Here is a 16,920-nt window from a genome sequence, read left to right as displayed (position 1 = left end):
GGTAGTCCGATGACATTTTGCAAGTATATATATATATTTGCCTTACCCAGGGTATCGATTAGGAACATCAGAAAGGTCAGAGTTTACCTATCATGTCGCATGTGATAAGCAAATTAATATTGAGTTCTGTTTGTAATGTGATCCTTTGAAATTTAAACAAGATAGTCGCTGTGTATCATTTCATGACTCAATAAAGAAATTTCACGTGTTATCTCCCTTATTAGAAACTAACTTTACCCCGCCACGCGTTGCTGTGGCACAGATAATGAAGATGGCGTTTTTTTTTAACAAACGAAAAATGTTTATACCTCTCACATGTGACATCTATATAATATAAGTATATAAAAAAATACGCGCGTATTCGAACGCAACGTTGTGTCAAAATTTCAAAATTAATATTGGTGAAGAAATTACGGCGATTTAAGATTTCGACCAAACGAACATTTACATTTATTAATATAAATTCATAGATTAATGTTCATTATCTTAGAATCGCCCCGATAAATCGACAGAAAATTTAAAAGATTACTAATTCAATCCAGAGGTCACGGGTTAGAACAGGTTATTGTGTTATCCTGAAAACCACATTGTTATTGTTAAAAACCACAATATGTCGACTTTAAATCGACTATGTATCTGATTCCAGTACAAAGATAATGAGTTAAGTCTACCATTCTACCATTCATTCCACTATCTAAACACTCCTGGCACTAATAAGAACAAATTTTGAAATTTTCAGCAAAATCGAATGAATGGTGTAGTAAAGAGTATGGATTAAACAAAGAAACATTCGTTTTTAGGTTATGATAATTTTAATGTGTTAATTTTAGGTTATGGAAGATAATGGAATACTTAATTTTCCCTATCTTTTTGTAAACCTACCGACTATCAACACAGCTTGGAATATTGTTTTCAGTAGCTCAACAGCTTGATAAAATTAGATTTGCGGTGGATACAAAAAATAATAGGATTCAAATTATCCAAACTAAAAAACTATGTACCCACATTCAAAAGAATTACTCGTAATGAATTGCGAAGTAGCAGGAAATAAAATAATATTGGTTAAATATTGCCATTTTTTTAAATGCAATTATTTTTATTTGTGCCCTGAAGATGTTACACTGTTGATGAAACTAATTGGTCTTTGGTTCCAATTCGACCGCCTGCAAAGTTAACAGCATGTTAACAGCATCAATCTGTAAATTGTCATTGTTAAATTTGGCGGGAAATTATTCGTACTGTGGCATTTGCGCACTAAATTTCCCTCTCTGCGCACGCGTGGAAAATCTGCATCGCTGCCATATTGAAACCAACATGGCCGCCCGTTGACAGTATAACATTTTCATATAGCTGAATTATAACGAATTCACAATAAAACCTTTAAAAAATGAAGTAAAATAGCTAGATATGAGTTGTTTAGACCGTTTTATAGTGAAACATGCGTGCTTAGATGAAGTGTCGGGCTTTTAAATGAGATGTTTAGGTTTCTGTGTCGGAGGAACTTAAATGTCATCTGTTAGCAGGGAGAGCTGGCGATAGGAATCCTGGCTTTCCACAATAATAGAGATGATAACGGTTCTGGGATTTATTCTTATAGTCTTCTATCATGTTTCAACAGGTCAGTAAATAATATTTATTAATTACATTAACCTCCGACTTCCAGAAATCCTTTTAAGTATACGTATTGCAGGGGTATTAATAATAAATAGTACGAAAAATTCTCTCAGAATCTGCTTCTTGTTTACAAATCTGTAAAATATTTCAAAACCAGCAATTATATCAAAATTGTGAATTGATTTGCATATCCAATCTACAAACCCCTTTCTTAATGTCAGTGACAGCTATGTCAATAGCTTTACACATGAAATTGTAGTATCAGTGATGTACCTTTTCAAATTAATCCTTTGAAAAAATAAGACATAATATTACTTCAAACAGAATTTTGAGTAGCGCCAAAATTATAGATTAAATTAAATTGTATATTACTATTAGGTTAGGTTTATCGATATCTGTAATAAAGTTTTTTGATATGCAACCTAACTCAAATATAAAAATATCTACTTTAATCGGCTAGAAATTTCATTTTTCATGAATCAATATAAAATATTATCTATCATTGCGAGAAGAATTTAAAGCAAGAATATCATAGGATAAAATGTTAAACTTGTCGAATTCCGATGCATGCAAAGGCTTTTTAAAAAAAACAACACTCGATATCAACTTATCCGATGCAGACAATTATTTAAGACGGGGGTTTAAGTCATGCATAAAATATGATTTTAGAGTGTTAATTTTAATAATTTATTTATATTTCCTAACCTTAAAATATAACTTTGCTAGAAAAAAAAATTGAACTTTAATGCGTCTTTTATCATCTTCCACGACATAAATAGTTATTTCTTGTAGTAATTAAGTGAAACCAAGTTCTTTTTAAATTTTGTTACGTGCAGTGGAATTCGACAAGTTTACCCATAATATTATTTTAACGTTTACAGTATTAGTCATATTAAGTTTTGATGAAAGCTATTTTAGTTTTTAAATAATGGCTATTATCTACAAATAAAAAGGATTGAAACTAAAACTAGAATTTGAAAAATAAAACAATTTTTTATTGATTTTCGGAGAATTTCGTGGAAATTCATTTGACGTTTTTTAGAATTTAACGTTTTTTCTTGTTTCTTTGGTATAGTTTGCCCGACTCTTTGTCCCGATATTCTGTTTTTAGGATAAACGTTTCACAAACGTTCAAACGTTCCGTTTAAACAGCTGATCGAATAAGTTCAGCCAGGTTGATGCTTTGAGTTAAAACCTAGCGTTTAGTTCACTATGGGTACAAAATGCGGTGGTTACTTTTTAAAAAAAAATTGTTTAACTGCAGACATAAGCTATTTTAACCATGCAATTCAAATACATTGTCATCCGCAACCCAGCTTGACCTGAAATTATATAAACATCATTATTCATCTATTACTTTTTTTCTGGAAGTCCAGAGCAAGAGAAACAATAAAATAAATTTTCATCCATCTGAGATCGTGGGTTCAAATCCCGGCGTGCGCAAGTAAATTTAATTTGTTTTATTTTACAATTTATTTATTTTTAATAATATATGGTATAATTGAGACGCGTTCAAGAGTGAAAGATACTCTCAATATCGTCCTAGTGTAAGAGCACCATTCACAATTGAAACGTTGCTCAAAATGGGTTTGGCCGTGTTTGGTGACAAGTTTTTTTTTTTTATGTGAAACCGTACTTGAGTCCCAACTGCTCCCAACCGTCTGGAGCCAGTAATACAATGGCATCGTCAATTGGGGTGTGTTGTGAAGGTTAAGATAGGTTGGGATAGGAAGGATATGGGGAAGAGGAAGGTGAGAAAGTACCTGGCTTTTCAGATATGGTCATCAAACTCGGCCAAAACCATTTCAAGCAACGTTTCAATTCTGAATAGTGGTCTTACACTAGGGAGATACTGAGAGTATCTTCCACTCTGGAACGTGCCGCAAATATGCTATATATTATTTCAAATTAGTAAACTGCGAAGCAACACAAATTAATCAAATAAAATTTACTTGCGAACATCGGGATTTAAGCCCGTGACCTTCGCTTTGCTAGGCGAGAGCCTTACCTCATAACCATGCAGGACTTCAGATCCGATCGGAGATCTGAATAGTCAAGAACTCCCCCACCTTTCTCTTTCCATCTCCTTCCCCTCCCCATTACCTTCAGTCTCACAACATACCCCAATTGGGGATGGCATAGTCTCACTGGTTCTAGACGGTTGGGATCAGTTGGGACCATCATGTATTTTTCCTCTAAATATCGTTAGTTACTAACTAGATAAGCCGTTAGCATATCTCTCGCTTACTTTTTACACTTACGATATGCCGAAATTGTGATAAAGCTACGAGGAATTAATTCTGCCCTCTACACGGAGCTATCAAGATACTTTCAAAAATGTGAATACATGATCATTTCCTAATAAAATATCATTAATAATATTAATCAGAATATATTTGAACATGTGTTCGGTGCAGGTGGCCGTGTCCGAATAAATATAAAGGACGAGATGCGAAAATATTATTATTTTTAAGAAAACGACTTCCTCATAACTGCTTTACTAATGTTTGTTATGAAATTTGTCGAATCATTCGTTATAAGCCTCCAGTCCCATTTTGACAGGAGAACGAATAATTTTACCATATTTTTAATGAATTAACAATATTTCATATCAGTAAGTTTTATCTGTCTAAAAACACTAACAAGAGTATGATGACTATTGATTATTCGTAAGTAAAATAAATTTCTCTCGTGAAACTAATAAATTTGTGGTAGGTCCTAAAATTTTTTACAAGCCTTTTATGATATTTTTATTGGTATAAGAAACTTCATTTTGATATAATGCTAAGCAGTCATATATTTTTTCAATTTCACATACCTACTGTACAAAAAATATGTATACATATATGGGACGTGTGGGATTGCACTAACCTCCCCACATCCTGGAATAAAGATTATTATTATTATTATTATTATTATAAAGACTTGTTAACAATTTATAACAATTTCTGAAAGGAATTATTAGAACATTCCTCAGCATTAATATTTTACTTCTCAAGAGGCTCGGCACAGTTTTTGCTACTTCGGCGGGTTTACATTGTTTCGTTCGTTAAATTTTCAAAATACATCCGAAAGTCTTGGAAATCCCGCACTTACAAAGTCAGTGAATTGTTAACGAAAAAGATACTTAATGGATGAAAAATGAATAAATTGAGCTTTTTTCGTGTTTTATTACAGCTCAGAATTCAGCACAGAAAATATCAAAATTACGATCTGATTTTTCTACATTAACTCCACATGGGAGGTTCTGAGGAAAATGATTACCCTCAGGGATTGTGTCATCTTTCGAGATGTTGGGTTGAAGGTCTTTTTGAGAGCAAGGAGTGAATGCATTAAATATACCCATGTTGTATGATGGAGGAAACACAAGGCCAGCAAATCGTTCCTCGTCTTTGCTGTGGACTCAAGAACAATTCGTAGAAACTGCCCGTCCTCGTGTGAGTAACATAATGTCAACAGTATACAAATGTTGGGCGCGCGTTTGGCGTTTTCCCCACTATCATGCCGAAGGAATCAATGACTCTAGTTCCTCGGAGCATCTTCTATTGAAATACCGGTAGAACAAACACAGCATTTCCACCCGACGCTTGCTCTCCAAAGATTTCAATACGTTTGTAAAGTTAGGGGAATCTATAGACCGGACCTCCCGTTTCTGCAGAGTAATGTTTTTTTGTTCAAGTATTAGGGGGCTCCAGACCAGATGGCTGCCCAATTCAACAGTCCGATCTACTTGCGATTTGTACAGGATCAGCAGTTGTGTACTATTACGGGGTTAGTATTTCATTTTAAAATCTACACGCTACCCAAGAGAGCAGATTGAAGTTAAGATATTCATTATAAGGTATTTAACGATATTGTATTAGAATATTTAAACATGGAAATCGACAGAAAAATGTAATCCCACTTATTGTCCAGTCATTAGGAGCTAAATAGGAGCGTTTTAAAACCAATTCTAACGAAGTTATTTTTTTCCACATTTATGTTTTTTGGGGTGCTTGGATTATAGTGTTGATAGTGCTCATGGTAAATTATCTAATGATTTGCTTGACGCCTTGTTATCTTTGGATGTCGAGGAAGACACTGATGATTTTCCAATTGATATAATTTCATATTGGATCATTAACCTAAAAGCGGACAAAACTACCTGAATATTATGTATGTAGGCACCTAATATGATCATATTGTTGATTGTAGGTTGCATTATCATTAGGTTAGGTGACTTGTACAGTTCACAATGATTATTATCTTTTATTTCATAATGTTTTTCTCGCTTGGTTACTAGTTACTAATGACACTACTTAAAAAATCATTTAAGTTAGTTAATGGAAATTAATAACGATAAATAAAAAACTGCTACATTTAAATTCTCTTAGTTTTTTGTCGATATATTCTTATTGTGAAATTGGCTCTTTTCCCTGGTTGGCGGTACCTATTCCCGCCTCCCAAAATCAATCTTTTAGTTAAAACGTATTTAAATATTACAGATGAAACCTTATTTACACAAAGTACTTTACCGTACAAAAAGTTTATTAACGTAGACAGAAAATTTATTAATGCGACAGATAATAATTTTATTGCCCACATATAGGATGGTTTCTTGATGTTAAAGCAGCACGGGTAAGCCGAACGTTCGGCAAATTTCAAATAGCAATTACGGCCAAACGATTCGCGTGGCGAAAAAAAAGTTATAACCCAAATTCCAACCATTCTTTTGTTGGCAAAACTCGAATTCGTAATCATCATTTCTGAAAAAGTAAATTTGGAAAAATCAGAACTGCACCAGAATTTTTTTCAGTAAACTGCCTGATGACTTCACTATTACGTTTGGGCCAAACGATGCATTTTTTTGCGATTTTTTTCAAATCTTCGATTTCGTAAAACTTTTAAAAAGTAAAGTATTTGGGCGTAGTTAAATATGTCTGCGTTATTCTTTATTGTAATTTTTTAACCTACTTATATTTTAATACTATATGACTTTACGTTGTATATTCATTGTAAAAAATACGAATATTAAATATTTTTTTTAAATTACATGTATATTGCAGTTTATTTAGGTACTTTAAGTCTTCAATGTTTGATAGGCGTAATATCTTTGGGTAAGGTTATTACGTTTTAATCTATATATAAATAATGTATTTTGATGGCACTTTAGAAACTGATGTTTTTCAACTGCTTTGTTCGTTGTTTTTTGTTCCCTTTGCAGATGCAAAACAATATAAACGATAGCTTTAGCGAAATTTTAAAATCTAGTCAAAGAGTTACGAGATTAAGTATTGTCATTGAGTTATGGCTCGTCATTAACCCTGTCAGACCAGTAAAGATAGAACCAATTTCATATAAGAAACTTAATTAAATCTTTAGTCTTTGCCAAGACGGAGGCTTTGCACAGACTATGGCAGGATTTGAGGTTGAGGCATTTTAAACGTAGACAAATACATTTAGGCACCACCCCTGTCTATTTTCAGAAATAATTTACATCTTTAAATTGACGGATCGCAAAATCAGAGGCGCATCTAGTATTCGTTTTATTAGAAACTGTTTTTTTTTTTAATAAACCCCTTTAAAATTTTTCCGTTTTATATTCGTGTACTTACCTTTATTTCTTAGATTTCAATGCATAAATAAATAAATAATAAAAAAAGAAAACACTTTGTTTAAAGTCACTTTATTGATGTTTTAAAGTCTACCGGTTTCGGTAGCTCCGTACTATCATCAGGACTGTTATAAAAATACTTACTTAATATAAATACACAATGTGTTTGCTTGTTTCGAAAAAAAAAAATAAAAAAAAATAAAAAAAAAAACACATCACCTTTGAAAAGTCTTGGCAATCCATTACTTTTGTTACACTATTCTTTTTGCAACAGGTACCCCAGATGTGGAAATTGTCTCAATTCAATTTACCGTTTCAAAATTTGCACAGACATTGCGCGACATTACTTTTCCCCATAGCTTTAAAACTTTTTGTTTTTTGCCCTTACATTGTTCCAATCTGAATTTTAAAACAGTACTTATACCTGTACATTTTGGGAGAAGCCATGAAATTGTACAGTTTTTTTAAATCGCGGAGCCTTTTGTCGTGTTTACCCGTGGGAAAGCGTCTATCGTTATGCCACTGATCTTAAGTGGATTAACTTGAAATAATAATATATTCCTTGCGGGTGAGATGTATATGTTACTGTTTTAATACGATATGGAAATGTCGTTATTATAGATTTACTCTATGTAGTGAGCGATACACGTTACATTAATGGTAAGTATACATTTACGAACTAAGGAACGAATTACGGGAGAGGAACGAAGAAACTAAAAGCGGCGTTTCGCGCCATTTGCGGTTGCTTCGTTCCTTTCCCATAAGTTGAGGTTCAGCCCTGCAGGTCAGCTAGCGTATGTGTATGCGTTGTTAAATGCTGCTTGGGTTTTGGTTTATATTATGCAGACCTTCATAGTAACTAACTCATCCAACGAACCAAAGATTGTGAGCAATTTCAGAACACATACTATATATTTCATCAAGCAATAATTATTTCGGAGTATTTTCAAGTATAATTATTAAAATATTGCGTTGAATTAATCTACCATCTGTTTAATGATCTTGAAAGATAAGCAATTTTCAGGGTTGTCGGGTTTGTATGATTGATCGCGATTTAAGGAAATATTATCCATGTCCAAACCATCAAAAGGTTCCTTTCTTAGTCTTTTTTCTACGCTTATGTTAGCCTTGTAATATTTCTAGATCTCTATTTGTGACACGGTAGTACATGATTATACAATATACATACGCTTCAGGGATCCCATTGCGTCCTTCATTCTCAAATCCAAATTTTAGTACTTAAGCAATAAAATATTACTATGGTAGTTTTGGTAGACATACACCGGATATAAAAAGCTAAAAATTATGTAGCTGCATAAAAAAATAAAAATTCACCATTTGAGGATCTTTTTCACAAAAACAAATATCCACAAAAAAATTAAGTTTTTTTCGTGGGACAGTTTTCAGTGAATGACAATTTTTAAACAATTTATATGATAATTTTCACAGTTTTCACAAAGCTAAATATGTCTTACATTTTAGTTCAACAGTAAAATTATTGGTTTTTAATAATAATAAAAATTGCTAACAAAATCTAACAAAATACTTACCCATGCCTGAAATCTAATTATAAAAATACGTTAAAAAATGAAGTACTAAGAAATTCATTTTTGGGTTACTATGCCGCATTGCTCTTCCTTCTTTAGCCAGCGTTTTGGAAAACGTTTCAGTTAGTACCTCCTAATATGTTGGCAATTGAAATTCATAAAACCTCATTAATATTATTTGAAACGAAGCGACGCCGCGACGGTTAGTTACTGATGTCCGGTACTTAATTGCTACCCCAAAACTAAACGCCGAAAACTACGATAATTTGGCTAATAATAAGGATATTGTCCCTGAGAGGAAGGTAATAATTCAACATCAACGGAAGAAGCGCAACTTGAAAAAATAATCACGATATTAGCGTTCAGTCTACTTTAATCTTTTCTCTGCCAAGTTCAAATGCTATAACTTCCACGAAATATTCTGTTTTGACGTGCCTAATAACTTAATTAACATGGTTTATATGTATAACATCTGTGGATAAACATTTTAAAGTTTCTTACTCTTAGAAACTTTCTTGTAATTGTGAAGGACTAACAATTAATAGTTCCCAAAAGAGATATCGTTCACATAGACGACACAATCAGCGAGATTCGTTATATTTATTATCACTTAGCACTGACACTTCTAATATGTTATCTATAACGATTTGAAATAAAAACAGATGTTTTCAATATTTAAAAAAAACTTTTGCGGCACACAAAAGTCAGCAATTGAATTTCTGTTCTAATACCGAATATCAAAACTTTAATGTTTTTATTTCTTTCAACCAAAGTAGATTAAAATTGACCTTACTACGTGCACATAGACCTACCAACAATACACTTCTATCGGTTTTTGCTCTTCAGTGATTATTATTATTGGAACTTCTCTCATTTCAAGACCTATTAATACTTTTCCCAAACCGCACATTTCCATGGTAGCATTTGAATAAATAATATGGTTTCTTGAGTGAGATTCTTAATTAAATTTTTTGTGAGTCTCATTGATAATTTAATTAAAGACTCGTCATTTTTCAATCAAAAAATTTAATATTTTTAGAATTTTGCTTGAATGCTTTTTTATTTAGAACTGCCGAGAGGGATAACATGAAATATTTGTGAAAAGTGGAGTTAATTTGTTTATTGTCTTTAGGGCTAGTTGTTTGACCCCTGATAATTCTGACTTACACAAATTGACAATCAGTCCAATTTTTAATTTTGACACCACCTTTTTATCACCGATTCTCGGCCAGTGTCAGCGTTTGAGAAAAGTTTAAATGAATTTGCTCAAACCATGACTATGTACTTATTAAGACGACGCACCTCATCGTGTAATTTTCGAAATCAGGCGGCTAATATATAATTACACTCCTTTAAATGTCGATACGGTTTATAATCCTGCCATACACCAGCCTCTTGTGCTGATTTATGTATGAAAAAACACCGCAAAAAGCGGATTTATTTTGCATTCATAGAAACAAATATTGAGATTTAACACTTTAAAGCAGTTTTAAAAGTACTTTATTTTTTCTGCCCTGTAAAAATACTCGATATTTTTAAGGCTGAGATGTGTTCTACACGCAGTATTTGATTAAAGCATTTTATAATGATCAAATTTATAAACCAAAATCACGTGATTTTGATTTAATAATGATAAAATTTTCAAACCAAAATCACGTGATTTTGATTTAATAATGATCAAATTTTCAAACCAAAATCACGTGACTTTGATTTAATAATGATAAAATTTTCAAACCAAAATCACGTGATTTTGATTTAATAATGATCAAATTTTCAAACCAAAATCACGTGATTATGCATTACTTCGTAGTGCATAATCACGTGATTTAGCATTACTTCGTAGTGCATCGCCTTAATGTATTACCTTAGTAAAGTTTTTCTTGACCTCAAATAAGAGGCCCCGAGGAGAATAATTCTATTCTATTAAAATCAGGGGGTCTCTGATCTTTTGGGATGCTGTGTTGAGGGTCTTTTTTTAAGGAAAGGAAGGAGAGGAAGTTCTGCAAAGGTAAAGGGTATGAGGGTTGGGTAGAAATCTAGAGATTAGTGTATCCAGGAGTGACGGACGTATGAATATATCAGTCGCACTGCGTCGAAAGGTCGACAGACTATTTGGAGAGGTAAAAGAGTCTCCCCAAACCAGACTCTCCCGATCTGGAGCACCACGCAGCTGGTGGGTAGGCGCATTCTAAACACATCTCACACGTTGAGCCCGAGCACCCCTGCCACCAAACTAACCACTTGGGGTGACCTATGGCAGAAGTGTTGGTTATTTATTTATTTATTAACGGACATCGTCCAAATTACAAAATAATAACACGAATAAAGTAAAATGCAAAATATAGGAATAGACAAAGGTACATGAAAGCAAAGACATATGGTAGATATAATATTAGAAAATAAAGTGACAAGTCGAATTAAGTCAAGAATACGCCGTGGGTCAGGACCACAGGACACTTAATATTCCGTCACTTGTTTAGCGACTGGCAAAAATCATTTAGACTTATCCCAAAAAAGTTAACGTTTTGACTTGAGTTGACCAGTCTACACATTCTGGACAATGGTGAATAATATCCATAATTTGTCGAATGATGGTTGAGGAAGAGCAGTTCATTATTTCTGAGTCTTTGCGAGGGGATATTGAAGGGAATGAGTTGCAGTAGCGTAGGTGAATCAATAATACCATTTATAATTTTGAAGAAGCAAATGAGGTCATTTCTTTCCCGACGGACTTCCAAAGGAGAGAGGTTTAGAGTTCGTTCAATTTCATCATATGAGTATTTGCCTTTTTCTAAACCTAGCCTCCTAGCAATCCCTCTTAAGAACCGATGTTGAACAGATTCAATGCGTCGAATGTGGACAGCATAAAAAGGAGACCAAATAACACAAGCATATTCAAGATGGGGGCGAACCAAGGAGCAGTAAAGAGTTCTAAGGTTATCCAATAAATAGGTACCCAAACCCGCCTCCCAAATTAATTACACGGTGTTTATACAAATCGGAACGTTGCAACGCGTTGCCTGAATGGCAAGTGACCGGGTACTTCCCAATCCACTAATGCTCTTTCTCCCAACCCTTCCCTTTTTTCAGCCTTATAATTTTGCCAACATGTAGAATATAGATGCCATCTTTATTCTTGCTATGTAACAGTAATATTTCCTTTTTAACTTTATAATCAACCTTTCCAATATTTACGTAATATTTTTTATCAATATTATACTTTAAGAGTATAAGTACAAAAAGAAATACATTACAATTTATTTAATTTTTTTAACCTCTGGGACAAAATCTTTAGGTAGAATCAAAATAAAAAAAATCTCAAAAATATATTTTATTTCCAAATAGGCAAAATTTTATAATAATCCAACTGAAATTATTATTTTTTCGATTGGTATTAAAAGTGCAAGTTAATTGATACTCATACGATTATTTGTTTAAATAACTAATTAAAAAATAAATTTGTTAAAAAATATATTTATATAAGTATATAATATATTTTTTTTTTAAGAAAGTCAAACATTCCCAGGTTACAAATAACCTGACAATATTTGAAAAACTCCTACTACCGCCACAGTAAGCTGAAAATGTTGCTTGTGTTGTGATGGAGAGCCAGCCGAGGAATTGAACACACTATGCCTGGGTGGGACCCAAACGCGATGTCAACTCGGCCACCGACCGGTCTATATATTATTTATTTACGTAATAAAAGTAATCATCCTTATAAATTTCATATTGATTCCTAAATGTTGACTTATACTCTTTGTACTTAGCATGATAGATTTATTCCTGTTGATTTTCATTAACCTTTGGCTTGCCTTGATAAAAATCAAAGGTTGGGTTGGCACGAGGGGGACTCGTTTGGTGCCATTTTTTACATAAACTCCTAATTTTATTGTATATTATTCTCATCGCTTACACATTTAATGTGTTTTGGTGAAATACTTATCATAATATTATAGTTACTTTTATGAAAAAAAAACCTCAACCAATTATCGACCACTGTTACTTCCGGCCAACGGGTGGTGTTGGACTGACCACGTGTGACAGGTGACGACGGGTGACGGGCGGCATGAATATACCCCCTCACGCAGATTTACTAATAGCGCGAGCGAGTGAGATGGCGTGCATCACTAACGAGGCAGTAACTGCCTTGTGGGCGTGTTTCGTGATCCAAATATTTGCCTAATTTAGGCTTAAATTTCCAATATAAAACTGTGTTTACGAAATTTAAATGGGATGAATTTTGGGGACCTTCTCCCGTCGGGAACGGAAAGGTTAATAAAATGAAAAAAAAAAAAGTTTTTTTTTTGTTTTAAACCACTTTATTTTATTATATATGTCGACCGGTTTCGGTTGTTCCCAACCTTCTTCAGGACAATAAATATATAAATTAAGAAGGAAAGGTAAATCATTCGTTTTTGTTCTTTCACAGTCCACGGGCAGTTGCTGCAACCTAACAGCGTGCACAGAACTCCGGCCGCCGAGAGGCCAGCCAACGACCTGTGGTGCTACAGGTGTCAGACCATGGAGCAGGGGGACAGGTGCTCAGACCTCAGGGGGAACCACACGGCATTGAGCCATAAGTGCAAGGACGACAAGGAGCGCTTATGCATGGTACGGCAATATATATATCTAGTATCCTTGCTTTATTCTTCGGCAAAAATTTGCTGACTTTTTTTTAGAAAGTGTTTTACCTTTGGAAAGGTATGTGATATTCTCATTGTGTATTTTGGAAATTTTACATTTGACCCTTGCAGGTGAAGCGTTTCGCCTACACAACATCCAACGAAAACTCCACATCTACTCTGAAGATGTGGTCCTTGGAGAGAAACTGCACCAAGCACTGCGAACCCGGCTGCATCATCATCGGGGAGCGAACCAAGATCTACGCTTGCACCTCCTGCTGCGACACCAATCTCTGCAACAACGGTACCGGCAGGGCGGGAAAACTCTTCCAAAATTCCAACATCATGGCCTCTATTCTGGCCTCCATCCTGATTGAAATGTATCTCAATTCAAGAAACCAAAATGGTACTCTCGTTCATTTGCTCCTCTTATGCGGTTCCTCGTTAGTTTTCATGGACGAAAGTAATTTTATCAATATTTTATGATATTCTTAATGTTCTGATTTTATTTGTTCATTTTAAGGTTCGCACCCAACTTTTTATGTACTTATCACATGTATGATGGTTGAGCTATTTCAAATCTTGTTCAAACTTTCACGCCCTCATTATTGCATACCCTCAGTTAGCAATACATTTATTTGTTACTGCAAATTATATTAAAGACCTTGAGAACATTATGTTATATATGTATGGATGACGAATTTACAATTTATAAAAACTCGTCACATTGTTGGTTTTGTGTTAAATCACAAAAAAATTTTACAACTATGTTGATATAAAATATTTTTACCTACTTCTCCAAGTGAAATGGTGACTGTCTAGCGGTTTCAAAAATCTGGCAGGTGAGAAGAGAATCATTTTTTTGTGAAGCGCTTCGTCGTTTTCTTAAACTTTGGAGAGTCCTAACCGCCACTAGGAATCACCTCAGCTCCTGTTGGTCTCCTTGCGTTTTTATCCAGTACCTTTTGCTCAAAACGAATATGCCTGTACATCCAGCCACCTAAGTTTATCTCTTAAAATATCTTGCAGGCCTATTATAAAGAAACAAAGAGTACCAACATTCATTCATCATTTGATTTTGATGAACGTGCCAGAAAAACTATCTACCTTTGATTTGCTACCACAATTCACAATCAATCAAAAAATGTCACATTTTGAAACCTATTGACAGCTGTTCTCACTCGTGGTTGTGCGCAACAGGACTCATATGGAAAAAAGAGCAATTTGAATATTGTTTGATCGATTCCACGAATATTTTAACTCAGATTATGGTGATGTTATTTTCGTGGTAATTCCGCACTTTTCATTCGGTTGAATTGTGTTACGAACTGTAATTGATCTCAAGTGTTGTACATAATTACTAAGTGAGAAAAGAAAACTGATCTTCAAAGATTTTATTTAATGTCATGAAATAATAATAAGTATCGATGTGGAACCAAACATCGCTTTTGTTTGAAAAATATAATAAAATTTAGGTAGGAACACATTTATTAACATAACATAATATTATTATACCTTCGTTCATTTTTTACCTCCGAGTATCTCTACCTGTGCATATTAAATTAATATTCCTCCTAGTTACAGGTAATAACTATTTCGGAATTGAATTGATTTTGATTCTTAGTTATCATTTACGCGTCATCATTTTTGTCACATTTTTTCACCTTTATTGGGTATTTATTAAAATTTCACTTTAAAACTGTATTATTTACTTACTGATACAAAATATATTTACTTCGATAGTTATTTATATTTTATGTAATATGCTAGTAGATCGTAGGTATGTTTTGTCCGACTTTACCATAATCGGATGCACGTTTAACCTACGTAACTTTCAACTACGTGGCTTTTTGGAAAGTTTTTTGTTTTATAAGTTAACCATTTTTTTGAGTCTTTACCATTTTTTACTATTTTAACTATCTGTCATAAAATTGACAAAACAATTTATATCATTGAAGAAGAAGATGATTATAACAAATATCAACTAAACATGAAACAGAACAAGTCAAAGAAAATAAAAAGATAGCGGTCTGAACTGTGAATCGAAGTCATTTTGTCGATCTCATATTTCAAATTCAGAATCAAATTTAAAAAATCGGACATATTTATCCGAGACACTATCTAGGTTTCAAACTTTTTGATCATTCAAAAAGATAGCTGCAAAAAATTAGTTGCCCTAAAAATTCTGAATTTGAAATATGAGATCGACAAAAATAACATATGTATAGTAATGGCCGAGTGGTTAGAATCATTGTCCCAGTAAGACAGAGATCCTGGGTTCGATTCACAGTTGAGACCGTTATCTTTTTTCATTTTCTATGTCTTGTTCTGTTTCATGTTTCGTTTAGATTTGTAAGTATTATCTTGTTGTTTCAATAAAAATTACATAGGTACTTTATAAGTCGAAATAACGAATTTGACCACTCAAATATAAGTTTCACTATTAGTCTGTAATTGAAATAATTTCCATCAATCTCTAATTAATTAGTTATTACTGGTAATGTTATGAACCTTGTTGAGCACATTATTTAGTAATCTCACTATTTAGAAAGTAGGTTTTTCTAAAGGATCTAAGTAAACGTTATTTAATTAAATTTATTTAAATCTCTCTCTGAGTAATGTAGCGAACATAATATATTATATTTATTTAAATCTCTCTCTCTCTGAGTAATGTAGCGAACATATTATATTTATTTAAATCTCTCTCTGGGTAATGTAGCGAACATATTATATATATATTTAAATCTCTCTCTGAGTAATGTAGCGAACATATTATATTTATTTAAATCTCTCTCTGAGTAATGTAGCAGACATATTATATTTATTTATATCTCTCTCTGAATGAAGTGGCGAACTTATTATATTACTATTAGAAAACATTTTTGATATTATCTTTAATTATTATAACCAAAATGGGTTATTAGAAGATCAACTACACAATTATATAATTTGTATGAAAATTTAACAAATTTATGTAATACAGGATGGGGCAAAAGTAATGACCCGGCTTTCAGGAGGTATAAAATATAAACTTATAACTATAACCTTAGACACTTTTATTAAAACATTTTTATTATGATCTGTATGTAGTACCAGTTTTTTCATTAAATTTTAAGAACCACTTCAGCAAAATGGCGGCCTTCAGCTGCAATACACTGATGTTGTCTTTTTCTGATGTTATGGGCTGCTTTTCTTGCAGCGACAAATTGCAACAATTGAGTGACGATACTAATCCTGGAGATCTGTAGTTCCAATAGACGAATATCCCCTCCTCGACTTTATTATTTAGATTTAATGTTTTTCAGATTTAAGCACTTGGATTTTTTCTGTGGGATTATTTGTAGGAGAAAGTTTTCTCACATCGCCCCCACATTTGAGAAGAGCTGAAGACCCGAATTATCGAGGAAATATCCATCAAATCCCTTGAAATGTGCAGAAAAGCAACCCAAAACTTCATAAATAGAATACATTAGTGTATTGATACTGAACGCCGCCATCTTGCTGAAGTGGTATTTAAAACTTATTGAAGAAAAGGATTATA

General features: G+C 33.2%; 1 protein-coding gene across 1 annotated transcript; it reads left to right on the top strand.

The window, feature by feature from the left end:
• The first annotated feature begins 1,322 nt into the window (after positions 1-1,322).
• On the top strand, positions 1,323-16,920 carry LOC149423201 (uncharacterized). The gene is made up of 3 exons (XM_089632911.1): positions 1,323-1,618; positions 13,187-13,368; positions 13,512-16,920. The coding sequence occupies exons 1-3, from the start codon at positions 1,567-1,569 to the stop codon at positions 13,863-13,865; spliced, it is 588 nt and encodes a 195-aa protein (XP_089489037.1). The 5' UTR covers positions 1,323-1,566; the 3' UTR covers positions 13,866-16,920.

Source organism: Hesperophylax consimilis, chromosome 6 (genome assembly GCF_061612785.1).
Source record: "Hesperophylax consimilis isolate HC1 chromosome 6, BYU_Hcon_1.0, whole genome shotgun sequence".
NCBI lineage: Eukaryota > Metazoa > Arthropoda > Insecta > Trichoptera > Limnephilidae > Hesperophylax > Hesperophylax consimilis.
This window is presented reverse-complemented; position numbering and strand designations above follow the sequence as displayed.

Coding starts and splice junctions, on each gene's coding strand:
- LOC149423201 (XM_089632911.1), top strand. CDS start 1,567: ATGATAACGGTTCTGGGATTTATTCTTATAGTCTTCTATCATGTTTCA. Junction 1,619..13,186: donor CTTCTATCATGTTTCAACAG/GTCAGTAAATAA, acceptor GTTCTTTCACAG/TCCACGGGCAGTTGCTGCAA. Junction 13,369..13,511: donor ACAAGGAGCGCTTATGCATG/GTACGGCAATAT, acceptor TGACCCTTGCAG/GTGAAGCGTTTCGCCTACAC.